The 27,168-nt window shown below is 44.7% G+C and overlaps 1 protein-coding gene across 5 annotated transcripts in view; it reads right to left on the bottom strand.

Moving 5' to 3' along the window:
* Positions 1 to 314: 314 nt before the first annotated feature.
* Positions 315 to 27,168, bottom strand: part of mid2 (midline 2) — a 277,273-nt gene continuing 250,419 nt past the window's right edge. For all 5 annotated transcript variants that reach the window (XM_078211507.1, XM_078211504.1, XM_078211503.1 and 2 more), the window contains exons 8-10: positions 11,346 to 11,507; positions 3,207 to 3,414; positions 315 to 1,488 (exon numbers count right to left, since the gene is read on the bottom strand). In XM_078211507.1, coding sequence (XP_078067633.1) covers positions 1,083 to 1,488; positions 3,207 to 3,414; positions 11,346 to 11,507 — 776 coding nt within the window. In that variant the 3' untranslated portion in view covers positions 315 to 1,082. The remainder of the gene's footprint in view (positions 1,489 to 3,206; positions 3,415 to 11,345; positions 11,508 to 27,168) is intronic.

The raw sequence follows: 27,168 nt of genomic DNA, 5'->3' as shown, positions 1-27,168 counted from the left end.
GGCATGGGTGCCTGTGTTTGGATCCCTGATGATGTGGATGTGAATATCCATGTCTTTCCTTGTGATGTGAATGTGGTTGAGAGAGAGAGGGAGAGGATTTTGCCAATGGGGGAAGATGTCTGTGTTCCTCGGATGCCAGGTGAGCGCTGATTTTGCCCCCACAAGTACCCAAATTTTGCAGACTCCACCCTTTAATACATTCCTTTATATTTTAAACTAGAATTAAATCTTAGTTGCAATGGCATCTCTTCCAAAAATAACAGCTAAGAAAATAATCCCTCTTTTCAAATTGGGTAAAGAACAACCAACCAGTTTGTCATTAAATATTTATACCATTTTTAACATTTTAACATTACACAGACCAATTAAAGTTCCATATATCAACAGCATGTTTCTTATACACATCCTTGAATGGAATTATCTTCATTCACAAACAATACCAACAAAGATGACAATATAATGAATCCATGAATATATCAGGACAAATTTCTTGATGGAATTAAGTTCTGCTTTGAGGCACTGTCTAAACATGCTTGCTGTCTCTGTTCTCTGCACACCTTGTCTGTCGTTTTACAGCAACTGCTAATTATCCCTTCATAGTGACTGCTCTATTGTCGAGCGACACATGAAGGGTGGAATCATTCTTTTTTCACTGTGAGAAGCTCTCTTCTCGGTGGTGCAGATGATTCTCTCAGCAAATGAGAGCAACAATGTGTTTCAGACTCTAGTCGTTAGGTGTGTCTAGTGTACAATACACGAGTTTCTAGAAATTGAAGAAGCCACATCTTCAGATCTACTTAATATATCTTCTTCCAGCTTTGACATATTAAAAACAGCTTTCCACAATCTAAAAGCATGTCTTGAAAGTGCATTTGGAATACAATCTCTCTCCAATCATAATCTGTGAACATATTTATCATAAATAATTTATAAATTCAATACAATAGTAGTCATTCTGTGTAAGGCGGCTCTTGTGCTATCTTGAGGAGGCACAATGCATAGTCTAGCCCTGCCTGGAGTAATGCAATATTTAGGGTGTAGGGCAATAGTGGATGTGCCAGGGCTCCATTTCAGTCAGGCCTTTATTGACTGACTTTTATCCCTGACATGTAAGGAGATTCCTGGGGTCTACAAATGCATTCCTGCTGCTGCTCCAAGCAGTCTAATGGGTCTGGGACAGGCAGCCCTGACAGGATCATTAACGATTTGTTCCAGATTGTGAACGTGGGGCACACGGGTAGAGCAAAAGAAATGTCAAATGTGTGCAGGTGATGCGTGTTCATGGCATCGTAGAATGATAGCGTGTTACCATCGTAGTCGAGGAGGACACCAAGTCTCCGCAGCTGATGGCTAGCATCCACTGACATCTCTTTGCCACTATGTCTGACAGCAAAGTTGTTGTTGCAGCGAGAGAAGACCCAAGATGATGAATTCTTTCCATTCCACTCATTCTTCGGTGCTGATTTATATGAGATGCCAATGGAATACCTGGAGAAAGAAACAGAACAAAAAGTCATGTAAGCCTTTCCTAACAATTCATCTTCAAACTGCAAGAGTTTCAATATTTCTAGCTAGAGACTGGTGGGACTGCAGAGCTTTGATCTGACCTGTTGGTTCTGGGATTGCTTGCTTCTGTCTTTCGTGGACTGCTTCCATTGTTAGGCATGCATGTAGTCCTGTGTTATAGCTTCACCAGGTTGGCACCTCATTTAGGTATGACTGGCTCTGCCATGATTTCCGACATTTCTCATTAACTGGGGTTAATCCACTGGCTCGATGGTAATAGTAGAGTGCGGGACATGCTCAGCTACCTGATCATGAGGTTCCAGATTGTGATGAAGACTGCAGGCCTGGGTTGGGAGGTTGGGGTGTTCGGAGTGGTGTTGAGGGGGAAATTGGAGGCCTGATGGTGGTGCTGTTGGGAATGGGGTTTTAGAGCCCTTATTGTGGAATCTTTCAAAAGAAGGTGGTTGGGTGTGGGGTGGTGAGTGTGCCTCATTGGAGATACCTCAGACAGGCACCTGGACCCGGGTGTAAGGACATCTATTGAGTCCTTGTCTCAATGAAGCTGTCGTATTTCCCAACACTTAGGGCTGCATTTCCTGTGCCCCCACAGGGCTTGATTTTGGCAGGGGGACATGTAAAATAGGGCAGGAACCCACCCCACTGCCTTGCCACCAAACCCCGAGCTCACCCCCCATAACACAGGGGATGGACTGATGTTGAAATTGGTAGCACACCTGCCAAATTTTAATAGATGGTAAAGGGTCAATTTGGCTTGTTACTAAGCCAACTGACCCTGGTAATATGCTACCCACGTCATAAAACATTTGACAGGGACAGAGCAGAAAGGAAGGGGGTGGGGGTTCTATTTTCAGGAGTTGTCCTTTGTGGATTGGGAAGGTGACCCCCTGTAAGATAGATACCACCATCCCCCCCCCGCCACCCCCCCCCCCCCCCGACCTTTTCCGTAATACTATCATCTCAACTCCAAACCTTCCCTACATGGGGTTTCTAGTGGGTTTGGGTTGGGGAACAGATTTTTCAGGCTTTGCCCAATCCCCTGCTTCCCCCAAACCTCCTCATTCCTCCCCCCAATTACTTCCTGTCTTTACACCAACATGAAACACGATTTGACCTTCTCATGATATCTTGCGCAATTGCTGACAAACCCTCCCGACTCGAACAGGAGTGGAAAGTCCCGGCCTTACAGTATGTACAGTTGGACTGGGGAAAGATATTCATGGGGGGGGGGGGGGGAAGGGATCCTTTTAAATTAACCTTGTTATGACCAGCTGAGAGGATTGAATGAAGAAGGGGAGCCAGCTCATTCCTCCTCACCCGGGAGCATAACAAAATTGCGATCCCATTCAGCAAGTTAACAAATTAGGTGACCTTGTCCTGGGATTGGTCAGAACAATGCTCATGGGAAAATCTTTGACAGTACCTGGCTGAGGATCAGGTCATGGTTAGCTGTGTTGTATCGCAGGTGAATAGCTTGCTGCTATTTATTATTCAGATTAATGTGAAGATTTGGTTGAGGTAATGGAGAGCTGCTTAACATACCATAGTAGAAGTTGCTACTTCAAGCAGACAACTGAGAGCTGGGAGCAGAGGTTATCAAAAATGTAAATCCACATTCTCTATAACTTTCTAAAAGTGATATTGGTGGTGGTGTTTGATGTGAATTATTCAAAACTCTGTACCATGTACATCCTCCAAGTAGAACCTCCCAGTAATGGCAGCCACTGTCGATAAATACATTCCCCAAAGCTCCGTAGCTCCCTTGGCTGCTAAACCGCTCAGGGGTATGGCTCTTCTTCATGGAATTCTCATCCCGTTCCATAGCCAGGCCATCGTTGGACAGCTTCAACTTCTTGTGAGCAGTTTTGGGATCCAGTTTGAAAGGTTGACCTGGATAAAAGCATGCCAAGAACAAAAATATAAATTTGGACAAACTTTCACCATTAACATTTCAATTAACACCATGTTGAGCTTTACTGCTCTATACAATTCATTTATAATTGACTGATATCATTAAAAGATCAGCTCTAATGAGAGTTACAACATTTCAACAAATGTGGAGTAGGTAATAAGAGAATATTTCAATCCCACCGTTAGTTACAATAAGAACAGGATTTCTCAAATATGTATATTTAAGTAGATCTACAGATAGAGATCACTTTCCTTCACATTATTCCTTTTTTATTTATGTTTCATTTATAACTCCCATTCCTTAAGAACACAGAAACTGGAATAGACCTCTGGTCTGCTATGTCACTCAGTGAGATCATGGCTAATCTACCATTGAAATAAATGTACCCATCTCATATCCCTTAATATGTTTGGTTGATGAAAAGCTATTGATGTCTGTCTAAAGCTTAACAATTCATTTAGTAACCTTTAGGAGGGATTTTTATGGAGGTGATAGGGGACTTGCATGCTGGTTGGAGAGTCAGCGAGAGGACCAGTTGCCTCCTTTGGGGAGGGCTAGCTGAATTACAAAGCAGGTAATTAGAAATCATAGAATCATAGAAACCCTACAGTGCAGAAGGAGGCCATTCGGCCCATCGAGTCTGCACCGACCACAATCCCACCCAGGCCCTACCCCCACATATTTTACCTGCTAATCCCTCTAACCTACGCATCTCCGGACTCTAAGGGGCAATTTTTAACCTGGCCAATCAACCTAACCCGCACATCTTTGGACTGTGGGAGGAAACCGGAGCACCCGGAGGAAACCCACGCAGACATGAGGAGAGTGTGCAAACTCCACACAGACAGTGACCCGAGCCGGGAATCGAACCCGGGACCCTGGAGCTGTGAAGCAGCAGTGCTAACCACTGTGCTACCGTGCCGCCCTGTCATGTCATCAGCAGCAGGCATTTCATGAGATCAGGGTCCTGGGTACGGGATGTCCTGGCCACCAAAAGCTGCAGGTCAATCAGAGGATGGTGGTTCTTTTGCTCAGCAGTTCTGCTGGGGTGGTGGTGACCGCTGTGGGAAACGGATTCAACAGAGGCTCAGGACAACAGAGGGACGGCACGGTAGCACAGTGGTTAGCACTGCTGCTTCACAGCTCCAGGGTCCTGGGTTCGATTCCCGGCTTGGGTCACTGTCTGTGTGGAGTTTGCACATTCTCCTCGTGTCTGCATGGGTTTCCTCCGGGTGCTCCAGTTTCCTCCCACAGTCCAAGGATGTGCGGGTTAGGTTGATTGGCCATGCTAAAATTGCCCTTAGTGTCCTGAGATGCGTAGGTTAGAGGGATTAGTGGGTAAATATGTAGGGATATAGGGGTAGGGTGTGGGTGGGATTGTGGTTGGTGCAGACTCGATGGGCCAAATGGCCTCTTTCTGTGCTGTAGGGTTCCTATGATTCTATTTCTATGATTGCAGAGTGAGCCAGGCCAGAGGTAACTAATGGTGGGCGAGGTTTTGTGGGTTGGAGGCCACAGGAGAGTGTGGTGCAGGCTGATCACCAACAAGAGCAGAGTGTGGTGCAGAGGGATCAGCAACAATGGCAGAGTGTGGTGTAGGGGGGCTTTGCTTCTGTCATGACCTCCTTGCAGTCATGAACCAGTTATGGCCACCATATCAAACCCTCCAAGTTGGATTTATGCCTGTCATTTATTCAATTTGTTCCTTATACTCCAAGGGGACGATCTTACTTAAAAAGTGCCAAACAAGCGTGAAAACAGGAGAGAATTGCACCCATTTTTGGGTGAGCTCCCAGCCGCACTTTTATGACACTTAGAAAAAATAATGAGGCAAAGTGGGATTCTCACCATGCGAGGGAGTGGATGGAGTCTATTCAAAGAACAAAAACAAAGAAAATTACAGCACAGGAACAAGCCTTTCGGCCCTCCAAGCCTGCACCGACCATGCTGCCCGACTTAACTAAAACCCCCTACCCTTCTGGGGACCATATCCCTCCATTCCCATCCTATTCATGTATTTGTCAAGACGCCCCTTAAAAGTCACTATTGTATCCGCTTCCACTACCTCCCACGGCAGCAAGTTCCAGGCATCCACCACCCTCTCTGTAAGAAATCTGCCTCGTACATCTCCTTTAAACCTTGCCCCTATTCATACCGGGAAGCTGGCTGCTAACTACTAGAGGGCACTATTGCGCATGCGCTCTTATCTCCCAATGCATATCAGGCATACCATATGCACAAATGTACTCTCAATGAAAGTTGATTTAGTGAGCCATATGGCACACCTTATGTTGCCAATGCCAGACGGTTGGCTCCATTTTGTAGCTGACCCCATTGCAGTTTAATATTTGACACCAACAGAAACCCCGAGCCCGACTCTCCCATCGCGACCCTCTGGCGGGTCCGGTCTGGAGGATTGTGTGTCAGACATTTTGTGGGATTCGCGCACGCACCGGGAATGCATGTGTGTCTCCCAGAGATGGAGAACAGTCGCAGTCGAGACCACGCTGGAAACCGGCAGGAAGAGGGATAAGTCATTTGAATCTTTTTTTAATGTACTTTAAATATATTTTGCATGTGATTATCGGGCCCAGCACGGAATTTGTCAGACCTGATAGCATCTCCCACCCCGGCAGGAGTATTTCACTTTGGCGGAGTTTAGAATAGCTCCCCACGTTCGGGAAACTAGTGGGAGACCTTTCCAGAATGAAGGGGGGGCAATCGGGGCCCCCCAGGGGGTCAGGCGGCATGGGAGTGGTGCCCCTGGGCATGGGCAAAGTGCCCATGTCCAGGGGGCACCTTGGCACTGCCCACCAGGCATCGGGCAGTACCTATGGGGTGAGGCATATTATGGGTGAGGCCGAGGAATGATTGGTGGGGGTGAGGGGTCCCACTGCCACTCTGCATGGGGATCAATCTGGACTGGAGGGAGGCCAGCGATCGGGGTGGGCTGAGGGGGGGGGGGGTGGTGGTGGTCTGCAGGGGGGGAGGGGGCTGCCTCGCTGCCTCCCGGGGGTGGGTCTGATCCTTGGGGGGGAGGGGGGAGGTCTGCCGGGGTGAGGGAGTGGGGGGATCGCCACTGCTGAAGGGGGGTGGGCTGGACATCGGGACGCTCCAGGGCGGGGGGATCACGGCTGGCCTGGGAATTGTTGTGTGGGCTGGGATCAGATGTGCAGTGGCAGCACTGCGTGGGTCCTGGGCTGGCCAGCGATTGAGCTGGCCAGCAAACGGGGAGTCTGACAGATCGGGGCCACTGTGCATGCGCAGAGTTCTGGAGCTGTCAGACTCTGGCACGAATAGGCCCCGCTCCCCCTGGGTTTTTAATGCGATTGACGATTGTGACCTCTGCAGTGCACAGAGTGGGGAGATTCAGGTCTGAAGCTGCACTGAAAAAACATTCGTGATCTAGAACAGTTTTCCCACCAATTCAGCACTTTTGGGAGAATCGCCGCCCCTGCACACACACCCCCCCCCCCCCCCCCCCCTCGTCTCCAGTGCTGGCATTAAACTCAATAAAACTATTGATCAGAGACACAATTCAGCAGGCAATGCTTCTCCATCATGCTGTATTCAAACTAAAGGCTTGTAACTCAATATTTGGTGCTGTTGGAGGTGGTGTGTTTAGATCAGCGGTGTTTCCTGCATGGGCTGCCACATTGCAACTAGAGATGGGCAATAAATGCTGTTTTATTCAGTGATGCCCATATAAGAATAAAAAGATAAATAAAATATTACTGATAGATACTATGCCTAAAAATCAGCAGCTAACAAACTCAAGTTACGATTGCAATTTTAAACAGTTTCATTTTGATGCTCTCCTTTGAGAATAGTGGCGTTCAATCCATCATGAGATAATAAAGCAGAATGCAAGCAGCCTCCATAGCAACAGGTCTCTGATATACATGTGTAAGTTAGATTCTTTAACATGAATGACTATATTGGAAGAGATTCAGTGATTCTAATCCCTTAGCCTGTGATATCTTCTTAGCTAGGCAACAAAGCTCCTGACATAACTACCAAGATTGATGGTGTTCTCCCTGAGATTAACCTGCCAAGATACCTGATCATTTTATGTCCTGTTGATATTTTGTTACAGAGCCAGCTCCTGATAGATGTGCTTGTGATTTAAACCAATATCTGATTCAGGTACACAGGGCAGGATTTTCCCTTGGGTCTCTGGACATTGATGTCAGGATCAAATGGGAATGCCAAGGCTATACACTTGCAGAGTGTAGGCCTAACTGGCTGTGCTCACCATCCAATAAAGATTAGCATACTCCTAATGATGCTGCTAGCTCCAACACCAGCTCCAGAGCCTCAACAACCACATCAGGAGAGGTGGGCTCTGCTTGGACTGTTAGGAAACCATGAAGGCTAAAACTTAAGGTACCCTCAGAGGTATAAATTTAAAATCAAATTCAGAAGGGCCAATCTGGCAAGCCCTTTGGAAGGTGGTGTTGGGGGCGGGGGGGGGCGGGGGGGGGGGGGGGGGGGGGGTGTGGAAAGAATCCCTCTGACTACGATGTTTGCTCCATGGTTGCCAGCAGCCCCAGTTTGGGAGATCTCTGGATTCAATGATCCTGCCAGCCTGCCACAGAGAGGTGGCAGTCTTCATAGAAACCCTACAGTGCAGAAGGAGGCCATTCGGCCCATCGAGTCTGCACCGACCACAATCCCACCCAGGCCCTAACCCCACATATTTACCCACTAATCCCTCTAACCTACGCATCCCAGGACTCTAAGGGGCAATTTTTAACCTGGCCAATCAACCTAACCCGCACATCTTTGGACTGTGGGAGGAAACCGGAGCACCCGGAGGAAACCCACGCAGACACAGGGAGAATGTGCAAACTCCACACAGACAGTGACCCGAGCCGGGAATCGAACCCGGGACCCTGGAGCTGTGAAGCAGCAGTGCTGACCACTGTGCTACCGAGTCTTCTCACTTGGTGGCGAACAGCTCCATCACTGACAAAATGACACTGAGCTCTCTAAGTCACCCCTTGAAAGGGCTTTAATTATTTAAACTGGCTGTCCACCTCCGTGATGCCAGCAGCTGATCCACATCCTGGTCGGCCATTGGGAAACTTTCCTGGTGGCAGAAATCCATTGGGAGTTATTGTGACTCAGCTCCCCACTATTTTCCTAGATTGGATGCCCTCACCCCACTGCCAAAGCCCATCACCTTGGGGCAATAAAAATTCTGCCCACGACTTCAATGGACCAAGTCTACCTGACTCATTCTCACTGTACTGAATCCCTAACTCATACACCATTCTGCAGCATTGGGAGATAATTTTGTTAAAGTTACACTCCTTGCATTATATAAAAAATATTTTCCACCCCAGTTTCCTTTAGATAAATACAGCCATTCACAAAACTTCCCAAAGAACTCTGCAAGCAATAAAACAGACTTTGAAACGTGGTCACTGAACTAATGTCGGTTTGCACAGTAACAAACTTGGACCCAGCAAGGTTTAAATAATTGCAATGAAATACATGACCAAATAATAATTTTAGTGATTGGGTGGTAAGTTTTTGTCTAGGACATCATGGGAATCCCCTCATACTTTACCCCTTTCTTCAAATATTGCCAATGGATCTTTCACACCTATCTGGGAGAGCAGTCACAGTCTCTGTTTGTTTAATTATCTGTAAAAGGGCACCTCTGACAATGTAGCACTCCCTCCACATAGCAGTGAGCAGCTGTGCAACCGTGAGTATCCAACTTGGCTTAGTGCTGTCTAGTGCAAGCAACCTTTCTTCATTTGTTATTCCTGAGCACCATCAGGTTAGTTGAATAAAAAGAGCATCAAAGCTGAAAAAGAGTTCAACCTTTACAATGGTGACACTTCATTGGCTCTGAAACACTTTGGGATGTTCAATGGCTGTGAAAGCACAACAGAAATACAAGTCTTTTCTTTCAAAGGCTCACAAATTGGAGATTCATTAGAAGCAGAACTATAGTCTGATTTTTACCCTCTCTAACTGAGTGGACACAGCATCCAGCCATACCGTCCTGACAGATTGAACTTGACACCTTCCTGGACTAAGAACTATTTTTTTAAAGATGGAGTTGCTGAATGTTTAGATAAATGCAAAATACTTCGGATGCTGGAATCTAAAACAAAAACAGAAAAATGCTGGAAAATCTCAGCAGGTCTGACAGCATCTGTGGAGAGAGAGTAGAGTTCTACTGTTTAAATAGGCTGTTGAACTTGGACTGCCAAGTAGTTAAACGTACTTCCCAATGTAACACTTAGTTATACAGATCAAAAGGTCTAAGGTTTGATCCTTACTTTGACCTGTACTATTTAGTTATTTTGTAAATAATTATTGAGATGCAGGAATTGGCAACGTAGTCCTGGTTAAGGAGTAGAATGAGTCGTGATTCCTGCTTCTGATATTTATCAAGTGATTCTCTTTGGAATGTGTGACATATAACCATTAGGCGATTACAGAATTGATCTTTACTGTGTCACCTCCTCAAGATTGAACAGCTCTTGGATACTTCCACAGTGAGAATAGCGTGAGCTACCATTGGGCTGCTCGCTTGTGAAATTGTGAGAGTTGACTGAGAGAGGAAGGAGGGGGAAAAATGAAGTTGAATTTTCAGTTCATTTCTATTGTTTTTCAATATTTTTGCTTTAAACAACGACCAACATCAGTAGATCTCGTTCAGAAATGTTTCTGCGATGTCTTATTTCAACTTAGTACGTAAATCTATCTCCCTTGCACTGCCAGGACTCAACCATCTCTCTGTTCTGTTTTGCTTATGAATAGTCTTCTGTGTTTTATTCTTTGATTTCATGCTCTGAAATTTGACCCCAAATATAAACAGTGATAAAATAGTTTTTGAATAAAAATATCAAGCCTTTGATTACTTCATTAAATTTACTGTGTGAAGGAGACTTTTGACAGAAATAGACATAAAAATTAACACTAAAGTTCACATTCCTTTTGAACGCTCTTCAAAAGGGTCCTGGTGAGAATTTTCATTTCCTCCTAATTGCACGTGGTTATTGTATTCATGTAAAATCCCTATGTGTGCAATTGTAATGTAATAGATCTGTTAATTGCATTTAAACAGCACACAAAGGAATATAACTCAAACACGGTAACCAGTGTACCACCAGAGGAAATTAAATCTTTTATTATTATTGTATTGTCACAACACATCATTATGCATTCCATTCAGCATAAACATGGTACAGAGTGATAACAAGTAAACCTTACAAAGTGACTTTCGCTAGGCTCTGGAGGCTGATTCCAAGCCTAATCCTAGCTCAATTATCATTCACACAGGCATTTTCTAGCAGCAATCACTGAATAGCCAACAGGAGGAGAAGCTACTTCCCCCCCTCTCTAACCAAGGGGTTCTTGGTGGCATTTTAACATGTCTCCTGCTCACCTAGCTGAGATTAGCTAACTGAAATGGAAGTGTAAATGCTTCAGCTACATACTGTCTTTATGTTTTTAGCAAAACCAAACTATTGCTTACATTATCCAAAAGGGTGATATCAACCTGAGGAGAGCCCATTGCTAAGTAAGATGATTTGATTTGATTTATTATTGTCACATGTATTACTATACAGTGAAAAATATTGTTTCTTGTGCGCCATACAACGTATACTATTCATAGAGAAGGAAAGGCGAGAGTGCAGAATACAATAGAGAAAGATGAATTTAATGCAAGGTCAGTCCATTCAAAAGTCTGATGGCAGCAGAGAAGAAGCTGTGAGGTCAAAATAAAATTTATTCACTTGTTAACTTAATGGATAATTCTGTCCTGAAGTTTGTTAATTGTCAAAGGAGTGGATGAGGCCAACTGGTGGTTTCTAGTTAATTAACAGTTAATTAGCAGTCTTGAGTAAACAACACGGCTAAGAAATCATAAGGGAATACTTACTATTAGTCTTCAGTCGAGCCGGTTCACTGATGCGACTGCCAGCCTGGTTGATTGCCTTCACAATAAAGATATATCTGGTCCCAGATTGTAGTCCATGCACAGTGTAATGGTTCTGCTTGATGTTGGGAACAATCATCCAACTATCAATGGAATTGTACAAACCTGTAATGAGAAGAGTTATGGCTAAATAAAGGAATAAGCACAACAAAAGAATCAAACATTTGAGTTTTTGAACAAAAAACTCCATTGGAGAGCATAGAGTTTGAATTTATCTATTATCTATAAACTATGACTCTGACAAAGAAGACATTCAGTCATATGTGGAATGAGAGGGGCTTTTGGAATTGTACCCAGTGGCCTTGGTGAGGTATGATGGAAAACTCACCTGCACCACTTAACAAGAAGTTGAATTGTTGAATGCACAGAACCGAAATTTGGCAGATCTTGGTTCCTACCCCAATTTTGATTACCACTGTGGCTGATCCTTCCGACTTCTACCTTTCCACTCGAATATTGTGGCCTAGATTATTAAACGAGCAACACATTTCATGCTACATTGCTCCTAATAAGTTGGAACCACTAAAGTTGGATGACAAGCCATTTTAAAAGGACAGGAGTGTCATGCTGTGTGATGCACAATTAATTATTCTGTAGTTAATTGAAGTTGTGTCCTTGCTAAGGCACTGAGTTGAATTGTTGATAAATGAATACTGATTGTGCGTATTTTAATTTTAATTCGGATTCTCACTGCAGATCAGATCCCTGACTTGTTTTTTTTAAAAGGCATCAGTAAAGTTAACTCTGACTTGGGATATTCTGACTTTGACATTCTTTCATTCATATTCATTTTATAAAAATGTCACCCAAATTTGCTATGACATTTCAAAAGATGGATAAGTGTGATGGCAAGAAAGGCATGCGAGATGTGCCATTTTATATTATGACAGTTTGCATTGTATCCCCATTCTATACTTCAGCCAATTTAGGTGGATCCTTTATAGAAGTAAGGAAATACTGCAATCTTTGAAGAACCATCAATCATACTAAGTTTTTTTTCCTTTGCTTATTTTTGTCTCCTCTTTTCCTTTTTCTCTTTTCCTATGTCTGCTATTAAAGTTGGTGACTCTAACCGGAGTACAGTGACATGGGCAACCCTCCCCAAATGTACACATCTAAACAGCGAGTGTCACTTTGCTATTCACCCAAAGAAACCATCAAAGTTGAGGATATTCCTGTCCTAATTCAACATCCGTAACTCATCTGGCTGGAGAGTGAACTCGGGTGAAAACCCTGGCAGATTTCCCCCAATCCCTGGGGGGCCCTCAGGAAGGATGCTTAAACTTGTTTCAATTCAGGATCCATGAAGAATCAATTCTTGATGTGTTTGCTGATCAATTTCAAAATCTATTGTATTTCAGAAGCTAAGAAATTGAATCTTTTTTTAAGTTAATTGATCCAATGAGTTTGTGTCAGTAAACCAGAAATCACATCAAAGAGACAATCTGTTATTACAACATCTTGAAAAGTTTGCTGATGACACGAAGGTGAGTGGGAAAGCGAATTGCGTGGAGGACGCGGAAAGTCTGCAGAGAGATTTGGATAGGCTGAGCGAGTGGGCGAGGATCTGGCAGATGGAATATAACGTTAGCAAATGTGAGGTTATCCACTTTGGAAGAAATAATAGTAAATTGGAATATTATTTAAATGGAGAAAAATTACATCGTGCGACTGTGCAGAGGGACCTGGGGGTCCTTGTGCACGAATCGCAAAAACTCAGTCTGCAGGTGCAGCAGGTGATCAAGAAGGCGAATGGAATGTTGGCCTTTATCGCGAGGGGGATAGAATATAAAAGCAGGGAGGTCTTGCTGCAACTGTACAAGGCACTGGTGAGGCCGCAACTAGAGTACTGTGTGCAGTTTTGGTCCCCTTATTTGCGAAAGGATATATTGGCCTTGGAGGGAGTGCAGAGAAGGTTCACCAGGTTGATACCGGAGATGAGGGGTGTAGCTTATGAGGAGAGATTAAACAGATTGGGTCTGTACTCGTTGGAGTTTAGAAGGATGAGGGGTGATCTTATAGAGACATATAAGATAATGAAGGGGCTGGATAGGGTAGAGGTGGAGAGATTCTTTCCACTTAGAAGGGAAACCAGAACTAGAGGGCACAGCCTCAAAATAAGGGGGGGCCGGTTCAGAACAGAGTTGAGGGGGAACTTCTTCTCTCAGAGGGTAGTGAATCTCTGGAATTCTCTGCCCATTGAAGTGGTGGAGGCTTCCTCGTTGAATATGTTTAAATCACGGGTAGATAGTTTTCTGATTGATAAGGGAATTAGGGGATATGGGGAGCAGGCGGGTAAGTGGAACTGATTCGCTTCAGATCAGCCATGATCTTGTTGAATGGCGGGGCAGGCTCGAAGGGCCAGATGGCCTACTCCTGCTCCTATTTCTTATGTTCTTATGTTCTTATCTCAGTTGAATTACATACTGCGCGGAACCCTATTATCACTTGAAACTCAGCCAAGTGTTAATATTGGCGAGTGGGCGAGGATCTGGCAGATGGAATATAACGTTAGCAAATGTGAGGTTATCCACTTTGGAAGAAATAATAGTAAATTGGAATATTATTTAAATGGAGAAAAATTACATCGTGCGACTGTGCAGAGGGACCTGCTATCCAAATCATAAACTACTCTCTGGGAAGGAAAAGACAGAAGGTGCTCACTTAAATTTCCAAGCAGGGTGCTTGTGAACCAATGTGGATGCGCAGGGAGTTAGATTTATTACAAGTGTCAAAATCAGTTTTTTTTAAATCACCCAGAGCAGTTTAAATCACAGTCAACTACAAATCATAAATCCTAACAGTGCTATAACATGTATACTTACACGACATGGATTGCAGCGGATCAAGAAAGCAGCTCACGGCCACCATCTCAAGTGCGATTAAGGGTGGGTAACAAATGCTGGTCTGGCCAGTGATGCCCACATCCCATGAATGAATACAAAAAAAAGTAGAAAAGATGGGTGGCACGGTGGCACAGTGGTTAGCACTGCTGCCTCAGCGCCAGGGACCCGGGTTCGATTCCTGGCTTGGGTCACTGTCTGTGCGGAGTTTGCACATTCTCCCTGTGTCTGCGTGTGTTTCCTCTGGGTGCTCCGGTTTCCACCCAAAGTCCAAAGATGTGCTGGTAAGATGGATTGGCCGTGGTAAATTGCCCCTTAATGTCAGGGGGACTGGCTAGGGTAAATGCATGGGGTTATGGGGATAGGGCCTTGGTGGGACTGTGGTCGGTGCAGACTCGATGGGCTGAATGGCCTCCTTCTGCACTGTAGGATTCTATGACAGCAAAAATTAACAGGAATTGTTTTTGCATTTTTCAATGCATACTGGGGCTCCACCATTGGAAAATCACTGAAAGGCATTTGAACACGGCTGCTCAATATCAAGGTCAGCTTATATTTAAAAGACAGATCCCTGTATTTAAAACGCATTACAATACAGCTCCTGATAATGACACTTGAAACTGTGGAAACACTTTACACGTACCTTTCAGAATGTTCTGGACTCCTCAGCAGGCTTTCCAGTTTTTTCACAAAACTTTCGAACCTGATCTGCTTTCAAGTGGCTTTCCCAAACCCCACACCAACAGATGAAAATGGTGTGTGGGAGGAAATCTGATTTTCAACCCCATTTAAAATGAACCTGACCTCAGTAAAAGCAGGTTTAGCACACTCCTGATCCGCAAAAATGCCAGAGGAAAATGGTGCTGGGTCGGAATGTGGGGAAAAAAGAACAAATTTCTTCCAAAAAAAAACTAACCTGGATTTTCTGTTCCAGTGGTAGGCGTTGTCACGAGTCGGCTGGGAATATTTGGAGTGTTGATCTTTGACCGATCTCCAAATTTTCCTATTCCACATGCAATGATGCTCACCGTGGCAGGAATGGAAAATCCTTGGCCTAAGTGTGGCCATCCATGCACCAAAATGTGCCACCAATCCCGTATTTCTTTGAGCCATAACTGAGTTATAGTCACATCATCTGTGTGGCTCTCTCATCAGTCTTATTAACCACACCCTGCACATTCACATACTTGCACAGTAGCCCTAATTTAGATTTTACTACTTTCTTCGGTAGCACAGTGGTTAGCACTGCCGCTTCACAGCTCCAGGGACCTGGGTTCGATTTCCGGCTCGGGTCACTGTCTGTGCGGAGTTTGCACATTCTCCCCGTGTCTGCGTGGGTTTCCTCCGGGTGCTCCGGTTTCCTCCCACAGTCCAAAGATGTGCGGGTTAGGTTGATTGGCCAAGCTAAATTGCCCCTTAGTGTCCCGGGATGTGTTGATTAGAGGGATTAGTGGGTAAATATGAGGGTTAAAGGGATTAGCAGGTAAATATGTAGGGATACGGGGATAGGGCCTGGGTGGGATTGTTGTCGGTGCAGACTCGGTGGGCCGAATGGCCTCTTTCTGCACTGTAGGGTTTCGATGGTTTCTGAACCCACCTAATTTACTGATTATTTCCTACTTGAGTGTCATCTGTCTTTCCCAGCATTATGTAGACCTTTTTAGCTTACCTTTTGGTTCCCACATCCCTGCCAAGTACATTCAAATCCTCTCCAATAGCACCAGCAAATCTCCCCACAAGGACATTTTGGTTTTGGTTTTGTTTAGACCTGGTCCCAATGTCCCAGGAAGCCAAGGGCCTCTCTTTAGCAGCACTTTTCCAGTCACACATTCATCTGGTTTATTGATTTCTGATCTCAGCTGCGCGTGGTACTGGGAGTAATCCGGAAATGAATGTTTTGAAGTCCTGCTCGCTAATTTCTTGCCTAACTCCGTAAATTCTGATTGTAGGAACACTTCTATCTTTCTACCCATATCATTGGTACCGATGTGGACCGCGACTACTGGCTGGTCATCCTCCTCCCCACTCAGGGTACTCTGCAGTCTTGACGTCGCAACATACCATCCTGGATTCACATCTGCAGCTGCAGAAACACCTGTCTATTCCCCTAACCAACACTATTGTTCTTCTGATCTTCTTTATGTCTCTTGAACAGCTGAGCCAATGTCGTACCAGGGACCTGGCTGTGGCTGCATCCCCCAGATGAATCTTCACTTTCATTAGCATTCAGAGCTGAATACTGGTTATAAAGTTAGATGCACTTAGAGGACTCCTGCACTATCTGTTTCTTTTGGACTGCCTGGTGGTCACCCATTCACCCTGTATACTTTTAAGCTGTGAGGTGATTACATCATTATTCTCAAAGCTCTCAACCTCTCAGATTCTGTGCAATGATGCCAACTGCTGCTCAAGCTCTGAAACCCAGCTCGAGCTGCTGCAACCACTGACACTTCCTGTACATCTGCTTATCATGGATATGGAAGTGCCCTCACATAGCACAGAATGTGCACGCAGGAGGCAGGAGCTGCCCTGCCACTCGTCTCATTTATTAGATTGTAAATGTTGCACCTAGAACATAGAACATAGAACATTACAGCACAGAACAGGCCCTTCGGCCCACGATGTTGTGCCGAGCTTTATCTGAAACCAAGATCAAGCTATCCCACTCCCTATCACCCTGGTGTGCTCCATGTGCCTATCCAATAACCGCTTAAATGTTCCTAAAGTGTCTGACTCCACTATCACTGCAGGCAGTCTATTCCACACCCCAACCACTCTCTGCGTAAAGAACCTACCTCGGACATCCTTCCTATATCTCCCACCATGAACCCTATAGTTATGCCCCCTTGTAATAGCTCCATCCACCTGAGGAAATAGTCTTTGAACGTTCACTCTATCTATCCCCTTCATCATTTTATAAAACTCTATTAAGTCTCCCCTCAACCTCCTCCGCTCCAGAGAGAACAGCCCTAGCTCCCTCAACCTTTCCTCATAAGACCTACCCTCCAAACCAGGCAGCACCCTGGTAAATCTCCTCTGCACTCTTTCCAGCGCTTCCACATCCTTCTTATAGTGAGGTGACCAGAACTGCACACAATATTCCAAATGTGGTCTCACCAAGGTCCTGTACAGTTGCAGCATAACCCCACGGCTCTTAAACTCCAACCCCCTGTTAATAAAAGCTAACACACTATAGGCCTTCTTCACAGCTCTATCCACTTGAGTGGCAACCTTCAGAGATCTGTGGATATGGACCCCAAGATCTCTCTGTTTCTCCACAGTCTTCAGAACCCTACCTTTGACTCTGTAATCCACATTTAAATTTGTCCTACCAAAATGAATCACCTCACATTTATCAGGGTTAAAGTCCATCTGCCATTTTTCAGCCCAGCTGTGCATCCTATCTATGTCTCTTTGCAGTCTACAACAGCCCTCCACCTCATCCACTACTCCACCAATCTTGGTGTCATCAGCAAATTTACTGATCCACCCTTCAGCCCCCTCCTCTAGGTCATTAATAAAAATCACAAAGAGCAGAGGACCAAGCACTGATCCCTGTGGCACTCCGCTAGCAACCTGCCTCCAGTCCGAAAATTTTCCATCCACCACCACCCTCTGTCTTCGATCAGATAGCCAGTTATCTATCCAATCGGCCAACTTTCCCTCTATCCCACACCTCCTCACTTTCATCATAAGCCGACCATGGGGGACCTTGGGGGACCTTATCAAAGCTACTGATAAACTTTACTACTTAAAAGAGAAATATTCACCAGTACTCACTTCCCTTGTGTTAACAACACTCAAACATAAGAAAACTGAATGCTGTACTCACCCCCTTCCTTTAGAACAGCTACATTTTAAATTTTCCAGCGACTTAGACTCACTCCCTAACTTTGGAGAAAAGGTAAAACAGCAGCAATACTCACCAGCCAATCATCTCACAACCTTCCTGTTAAATCACAGTTTGCTTTCTTCATCGTTACAAACTCTGCTGTGCCCTGACTCACTCCAGCTGTCAATTCCCACCTCAGGGAAATTTTATTTTGGAACTCTTTATTTGTTTCAATTAAGTCATTAAATGTGGAGATCCAGACAGTAATCTTAACTGTCTGTTATATTTAGATTAGATATTTATTTGCTGAGTAGCCAATATTTATACGATAAAAGGACAAAGAAAATAACTTCAGTACATATCTTTCCATCTGTAACTATTAAGAGAGCGCTCCATTTTGTACTGCATTGCGTTCTTATGTGTATGTCCAAGGAGTTTGAAAGGCTGACAAGGAATAGGATTCAAGACCTAACACAAAAATAGAAGTATCTCTTAATAGGCAAATAGCTGCCTTATTTAAAAGAAAGATGAAGGGTGGGATTTTGCCCCAAAATTTCTAAGTACCAAAATTCATGTGAAAACAGGAGTAAAGCCCACTGTTTTTTTCAGCAGGATTTTCAAAATGAATCTCCCACACTCTGTGCATCAGAGAGAGCCCTAGCGTGAATCTCACTAAAAATCAGTGGGTGGGGCCTATTACCGTTGGAGAGGCCGGCAGCATGGCGCTGAATGGGCCACTGCGCCTGCGCCAATCTGTCATAGCGGAGATCGGCAAATACACAGTAGTCCTGCACTGCTGGTTTCCTGATCGCTGTCCAGCACAGCAACCCCACATCGCTGTCCCTCCGACCCCCCAGAGCCCCCGATCGCCGGCCTCCCCTTTGATCCCCCCCAACTCTCCCGTTCTCCCCCCCGCGCCCACCTTGCAGTCCCGACACCCCCACCTCCCCCCCCCCCCCCCCCCCCACCCTGCTGGCCAGCCTGATTGCTGGCCTCCCTCCCTCAGTCACTGATCCCAGCGCAGAGTGGCAGTGGGACCCTGCACCCCCACTGATCTCCCCCACAGGCTCCACCCCCCTCTGGCTCCGTCCCCATGGCACTGCCCGTGCCTGGTGGGCAGTGCCAAGTTGCTCCCTGAGCATTGCCACTTTGCCCTTTGGGCAGTGCCCAAAGGCTGGCAATGCCAAGCTGGCACTGCCCAGGAGACACCCCCCTCCTTACTCTTGACCTGCTGGGGGTCCCCCCTTTTACTCCAGTGGTGTCGGCTGCCAGCTGCCCGCTGGTGGGGAGCTCGCCCCAAAGCTTTTTGGTCACATGTATTTCTTTTACTTTTATTTTCTCCCTCGAAAAGATTCAATGAATAGTTATTTATTCAGAACCAGTTATAACCTTATATAATAGGATTTCCAGAGTAAGATGATGAAGTGAAAGACACTCACTAAGCACACGGGCTGGCATGCTGAGATAAGGTACAGGATACTAAATATGTGCGCAGTGAGAAAAGAGGGATTGTTTTAAGCTGACAGCATTTTAGCCCATGGGACAGCTTGTTACTGTTTCACAAGAAACTCAGCCTTTTGCACTGGAAGTGAAAGTTGTCACTATCTATCAATCAGGTTATTTGGAGGACAGGACAAGTACCTGTCAGAACCAATCCATCAGATTTTACTTTCTTCCTCCATTAATTATATACACACTTGAGATAGAAGAGTTTTAAAGGACTGATGATGTTTGCGAGTAAAGAGTTACAGGTGTTTTTAGTTAGGGTTTGCCCATTACATTTAGAGTCCCCTACAGATCTATCCATGGCATGTTTCTCTTTCTCTATCATCCCACATCGTCTGGTGACATTGGGCTAGATTTTCCTGTCCCATGCAAGACAAACTCACGTTGAGCGGGTGGAATTAAGACAGGGGAGGCCAGAAAGCAGAGGTCACAGTCCCATTCTGCTGCTGGCTCTTTTGATCAGCATGGGAGGGAGGGTGGATAACAGGCCTACACACAGCACTCCTACCTGGCCAGCTCCATTACGGAGGTGGGCATTTTAGAATCCCTGCAATTTTCGTGGCGTCGCATTGGCTTCTGAAGGTGACATGGTTCGTCAAGGAGTTCAGAGGAGTTATGAGCCATAGCACAGTGTAAGTCTGGAGTTGGGAACCTTTTGACAGGTCAAAAGGTGCTGGCAACTTCACATATCAGATTATAATGTTGTATGACAATTAAATACATTTTAAATACAGTGATTAATGATAGGGGTTTGTCTTAAAAGGTAACTGAACATGAAATTAACCAGCAATGTGATAGTGGAAAAGATTCAGATGCATTAGAGTACATTATCCAGTGGACAAGGTGTTGTTCTGCATTGAACTGTATTGATTTTCAGATTTGATTGTGTCAGTTGTCCCCTGTGATTTAATCCTTTAATCATAATTAAAACTTAGACACTGTTCCCCTGCTTTTAAGGTTAACCAGATGGCTGAGCAATTTCACTGACTTCAAAAGTGTTAATATATTCAGCATTGGATGCTTTTTATATACGCTGTGCAATGGAATCCTATTATGAATGCTTCACCAAGTTGCAAACACACTAATGGATTCAGCCCAGCAGAGGTTGTTGATACAGTCATTCAATAGAATTTCATAACGCATGCTTATTTGAGTTCCAAACCCCCAATAATGTTGCAAAATTTAATAAGGCCAGCAGGGGGCTTGATGACTGCCACCGAAGCTGGCAATACCACCATTAACCTGATCTCCGGCAACCTTGAGGGGATTACGTTTCTAATTGGCAAGGGAAACCTGATGCTGAAGCTCCAAGTGCCACAGGAGACATTTAATTGCTGCATTTCGCTCAGTGTGGCAAAAATCACACCAGGCAATCAGAGGCCAGCAGCTCTCCATTTCCAACAGTGCCACTACTAGTGGAGGAGGCTGCCGGCAATATATTTGGACCTTCACCAGGGATCCATGGTGAGTGGTGAATGAGGGAAGGATAGGAGTCATGGGCAAGGAGACTGGAGGAAAAGAGATGAGGTGACTCTTGGTGGGTCATCATTTCTGCTGTCAGGTCCCTCAATCAGATATGGAGCACCTTTAAGCAAGCACCCCCACCCACAACCTCCCCCCAAAGGCTGCAATTAAAAGCCAATAGCGGGTTGTCTGAGTGGGAAGGCAAGGAAGGTGGTGGGATTCCCTTCCTGGACCTTTCCAACAGAAGAAATGTCCCCACCTCCCCATCCCCTCCAAATTGCTCCACCATGGGAGCATCAAATTCCACCCATGCATTCAGTCCTAAGTGTTGTGGATATAGCTTTCAAGGAGACCATGAGATCCTGACTGTTTTATGACCACATAATCAGATTATGTTTTTTAAAATAAATTTTGAATTAGTCTTTGTTTATATTGACAGTTTCATGAGCATCTCAAAGACTCCCTAATGTTATTATAGGGCTCAACAGTTCTGGACATCATGGATACTGTGCGAGTGGGTATGGGAGGATTAAGATGTGAGGGGAGAATGGGGGACAAGTGAAGATATGGACGGATATGGAAATATGGAAGGGTATATGGGATGGGTGACATGAGTGAGGGATGGGTGAATGGGGTGGCAAGGGTGAAGATTACAGGACCTCACACGCACATATAGTTGGACCAGTGTCCCAGTGAACAGAGACAAATCTTCCAAATGGTCACCTGGGCAAATGCCCACCTCCATTTCTGCCTCTGCTTTACCTAAAGAGGCTGTGCCCCTTGATTTGAAGAGGGGAAGGCACAATGTGTGGGCAATGTCACTCAGGAGGCGAGACTGAAATGTCGGGAAACTGAGGGGAAAATCCAGCCCATAATGCTTTTTTTACATGTGCACTGAGGGCCCCGCCTCTTAACATCTTAGCCATGCTTTTGTGTTTTTGCACTGTTTATCCCATTATCCAGTCTTGGATAAGCTGCTATTTCATCCTGTTAAACATTGAAGCCCTAGTGACTAATCAGTCTATTGTCTCACTGACGATTGAATCCTCCTCCCCACCCCCTCCCAAGCTAAAACAGACTGTTCCCAATTTTGTGCTGCTATTCAACCTGAGCTGAGCTCCCCGTCAGAATGATAACCTACTTCAAAGCCTACACCATGGTCACCTCCTCCACTGCTCTGGCCCAAGCTGACCCATGCCTTGGTCCTGTCCATACTCTCTTATTTCAATGCTTTCCTGCTTGGCCTCCCACTTTTTACCCTTTGAGGTTCACCTTACACAATGTTATACTGCTAGCATCCTCGTCCACACCAAGATCTACTATCCTACATCATTTGATAACCTAATTTGGCTTCCAATTCCCCAGCATCTCCAATTCCAAATTTTCATTCTCAACTTTACACTAGTCTATGACTTTCCTTCTTTTCTCTGTAGCATTCTCTAGCCTTAACATAACTGCCTCCCTCCCACTATCCAGAGACACAATTCTCTGAGTTTGACCTCTTGTCTATCTCCACCCCCTGCCCCACTCTTTTCACCCACCATTGGCAACTGCCATTCAGCCTGTAAGCTTCAGATTTTGGAATTCCCTCTCTAAATCCCTTTGTCCCATCTTGCCTTCTCTCCCCCTTTTCAGGCCTTCTTTAAACCCTGATCAAGCTGTTAGTTAGTACTCTTAATATCTCCTTCTTTGTCTCTACATCCATCATTGTCTGATTACACTTCTTTGAAGCACCTTGGGACATGTTTCTATATTATCAGTGCAAGCTATTGCTATTTTTGAAATAAATTATATTGAAAAATCAGTTGCTATGTTAAACTTTTATTTTATCTCAAATAAATATTCTGTAGCATACCTGCATGCTGTCTATGAGAATGTTTATTTCCTTCAATGGTTTATTTATTGAGATGCTTCCGCCTAAACTGCAATTAACCCCATCATTTGAGCATACTTGTCAATGCACTTGTGAAATTTCCAAGAGTTGGAGATAAACTGAGAAATCTGATAGAAGTTGTATCGAGTTATCCTTAATGTAGAAAAGTAACCACATTCAAGCACGTGGGAACTGTACTGCCTGGCGCTGCTCTATAAATTGGGCAGCTTGTTGAAGGTATCTTGGTGAGGGTGCTTTTTCACCCTGCAGTAAACGGGCAGACAGCCCACAGTATCTATAATGAAGTTATTAATGTTAACAAGCAAAGACTAATCTTCTGAACCCTAGTCCTTGAGAAGCCGTTTGCCTGGATATAATGATCAGAAAAGAAGGTTGGAGACTTGTTTTTTCGGCTCTCCTCCCTTTGACATAGCCTTAGGGTTTCTCTGTTGAGGTAGAGCTGTGTTTGCACCTTTAACAGAAACAAGCCCAAGATACCACTGCAACGGAAGTTAGTGACATCTAGCCTCATTGTTTATCCCATGGGGTAATGTTTCCTAGATGTGCCAGTGCAGGCAAGTCTAGTGAACTCACGGAATTTGTACAGTGCGGAAGGAGACCATTTAGCCCATCGTGTCTGCACCGGTTCTCCAACGGAGTAATTTACTTGGTGCCATTCTTCCACCTTCTCCCCATAACCCTGCACATTTGAATGCTTCGAATGAACCTGTCTCCACAACACTCTCAGGCAGTGCATTCCAGACTCTACCAACTCGCTGCCTGAAAATGTTTATGTCTCTTATTCCTTTTGCTTCTTTTACAAATCACTTTAAATCAGTGCCCTCTCATTCTCGATCCTTTCATGAATGGGAACAGTTATCTACTCTGTCCAAAACCCTCCTGATTTTGAAAAGCTCCAGCAAACTTCCTCTCATCCTTCTTTTCTCCAAGGAAAGCTCTGATTAACTGTCCTCGGGATCCTGATGGCGGCATGATGGCACAGTGGTTAGCACTGCTGCTTCACAGCGCCAGGGACCCGGGTTCGATTCCCGGCTTGGGTCAACTGCCTGTGTGGAGTTTGCACATTCTCCTCGAGTCTGCGTGGGTTTCCTTCGGGTGCTCCAGTTTCCTCCCACAGTCCAAAGATGTGCGGGTTCGGTTGATTGGCCATGCTAAATTGACCCGAGTGTCCAGGGATTAGCAAGGTAAATGTGTGGGGTTAGGGCCTGGGTGGGATTGTTGTCAGCGCCGACTTGATGGGCCGAATAGCCTCCTTCTGAACTGTAGTGATTCTAAGATAATGACTGAAGGGCTAAGGATGGTGGAGCAATTTATACTCAGGAACTTTAAATGCTATACCTCCACTATGTTTGGAGAGAATTTACAGTTTCCTAACGATCAGTAGTCAGAAAGCCCTGACACTGGTGGCCCTACTCACAGCTGTAAACTCTGATACATTTTGGATTCCTGTTGCTCCTTTCCAGCACTGAAGCTCGGGCAGGTAAATGAATCTACAAAAATGTGTCATGACAAACCCTGGAGTAGGGGCAACTAATTGGATCTAGCTGCCAGCACCAAACTTGACTCCCTCTGGTTGTTTCTGCAAGCTATATATTTTTTAAATGATTGCACTGTGTTGTGATTTTTATGCCTGGTACAAGTAAAACCATTTTGGCAGGGACAGAAGATTAATATGGGAGTGATTAGCATCAGTTGCACCAATCAGCAGGTAAGGTATAATGAGGCACAGGTTAGGTGCAAAGTAAAGGCATCACGGCAGCTGCCAGGAAAGCAGGCGCAGACCTGTGTGATGTGTTGTGGTGATCAGACCACAGTCACATATAAATGGAATGGAAGTGCCTGTGATTCATGGAGGCAATGAGGGCATGTGAAGGAGCCAACAGAGTGACCTGCATGCAGTCAATGACACTTACACTTGTGGGATTCCTACAATCTGTGTGAACCACAGAACCTCCTCCTGTTGCTTCTACTTGTCTATGGGGAAAGTAAGAAAAATGTCTGATGTAGCAAACATAGCATGAACTGCAGACAGGCTGATGTTAGTGACACCCCCTCAGGCTGTCAGGAAGGAGCCGGAGGCAAACTGGTCCAAGGCTGCAGTGACTTTAATTGGAGCAGGCAATGCCGTACTAGCTGAGACAGTTTTATTCTTATAATTCTGAAATGTGGGCGTTGCTGGCAACATCAGCATTTATTGCCCTTCTTGAACGATTGTAGCCCTTTGCCATAGCAGTTCCAATTGAACTGGCCTGGGCAGGTCACTCAATGCTGAAGACTGTTAAGAATTAACCACATTGCTGAGATTCTGGAGTTACATATAGGTCAGATTGGGTAAGGTGGCAAGTTTTCCTCCCTAAACGACACCAGTGAATTGGGTTTTTGTGAAAATCCAGCAGTTTCATCGTTATCATTGCCAGCACTAGCTTTTCTCTATTGTGGATTTATTCAATTAACTGAATTTAAAATTTATAGCTGCCATGGAGTAAAATTCATATCTCTGGATTATTAATCAAGTAACATAACCATATGCTACTGTGCATGGAGTGCATGTGATGTAGGAGGAAGCACAACTCTGACAACTTTCCCAGAGGAATGCTCATGCACTTCTCCTCCAAGGGCTGCAGGTCCAAAAAAACTACTGGAAAAATGAGAATGCCAGCTTTTAGTAGCTGTGGCTCTGTTCATTCCTCCCCGCTTACTACTGTGGAATTGCCAGGAAAATTTCTGAAGAAACTATGAATTATCAACATTCAACACCCAATATAAATACTTTACAAATGTCCAAGTTGCAAAACATCATCTGCTTGAAATACTCCTAGAAATGGCTGCCTCCTTAATTGTTGCAAATGTGTTATGAGTGGGATCAGAATCTGCTGTTGGAATTAAAGTAGAGATGAAAATGACAATAACATGCCACGTAAATAATGTTTTCCCCTTGTCACCACTTAAGAGCTTTTAAATACTGAATCAATGTTGTGAATTTGTAAGTGCTCTCCAGAGATACAGATGCTTCTTTCACAAGATATCTCAAATAAATTTATATGAACTAAATTACCAATGATGGTGGCATCTTAAAACAGGCTGACATATGAATTCTTACGTAGGGAAGAGATTTCATTGTAAAGAAGAACTGATCTTACTAGCCATACTGTGACTTAATACTTTGCAACAAAAATAGTTAATTTGAAAAAGAACATTTTTAACAAAAACCTAATGGCAGTATAAAACATTGCCTTAGGCTAGTATCTTGTTAGTGCAGAGAAAGCTAATTGCTCATGACAACATTGAGGCAGAGAACTGGAAAAAGCAGTGGGTTAGTATTAGCATACTCCCTCCTAATGCCTAACAGTGCCTTTCAAACCTCCCCTGTCACTTTTAGCATTTTGGGATAAATACCATCTATCTGCAGATCTATTTATTTGCGTCCTTTAAGTCTGTCTAGGAATTTTATTCCATATATAATGAACTACCGTAATTAATAATAACTTGCATATATAAAGCACCTTGAATGTAGCAAAGTTTCTCAAGAGTTTCTCAGAAGCGTAAGCAAACAGTGGGATCGCAAAGAAGAGTGAAGTTTAGGAATGGATTTCTGAACCTAGTGCCTGACAACTAAAGACATCAGTGCTGATCTGAAAGGAGTGTGAGATACCCAAGAGGCCACTATCAGTGGAACAGTTTTGGGAAGTTGGAGAGGGGCTGGTAGTTTATAATAGCAGAATGGTCAAGGGTGGGTCTTTTAACAAGGCAGGTGATAACAGCTGTTTTTAACGTGTAGGGGCAGTACCTAGAGAGAGGAACCTTTTACAATGTCAACTAACTTTCTCCCCAGAAGGACTGCAAAGTGATCACGCCTACAGATACTGGCAATGTCAGACGTGTTTGCAGCAGGCAGGTTGCTGAGATTGAGGACAAGTATATTTTCCCCTGTTGTTGGTTCCCTCACCACCTGCCGCAGACCAGTCCAGCAGCTATGTCCTTTAGGATTCAGCCAGCTCAATCCGTACTGGTGCTACCAAGTCACTCTTGATGAGAAAATCCTCAGTCCTTCCTTCAGGTGGTGTTCAACATGGGTGTGTACTGATTCATCAAGTATGAGTTGATCAGCAGCAAGTTTCCTTGTCCATGTTTGACCTAATGCCATGAAAGATCATGGGGTCTGGAGTCACTATTGAGAACTCTTAGGGTGACTCCCTCCCAACTGTATGGTCACCACCCGCTGGTGGG

Source organism: Mustelus asterias, chromosome 4, assembly GCF_964213995.1.
Source record: "Mustelus asterias chromosome 4, sMusAst1.hap1.1, whole genome shotgun sequence".
In the NCBI taxonomy this organism is placed as follows: domain Eukaryota; kingdom Metazoa; phylum Chordata; class Chondrichthyes; order Carcharhiniformes; family Triakidae; genus Mustelus; species Mustelus asterias.
Note: the sequence above shows the minus strand (reverse complement) of the source record. Positions and strands in the feature narration are given on the sequence as shown.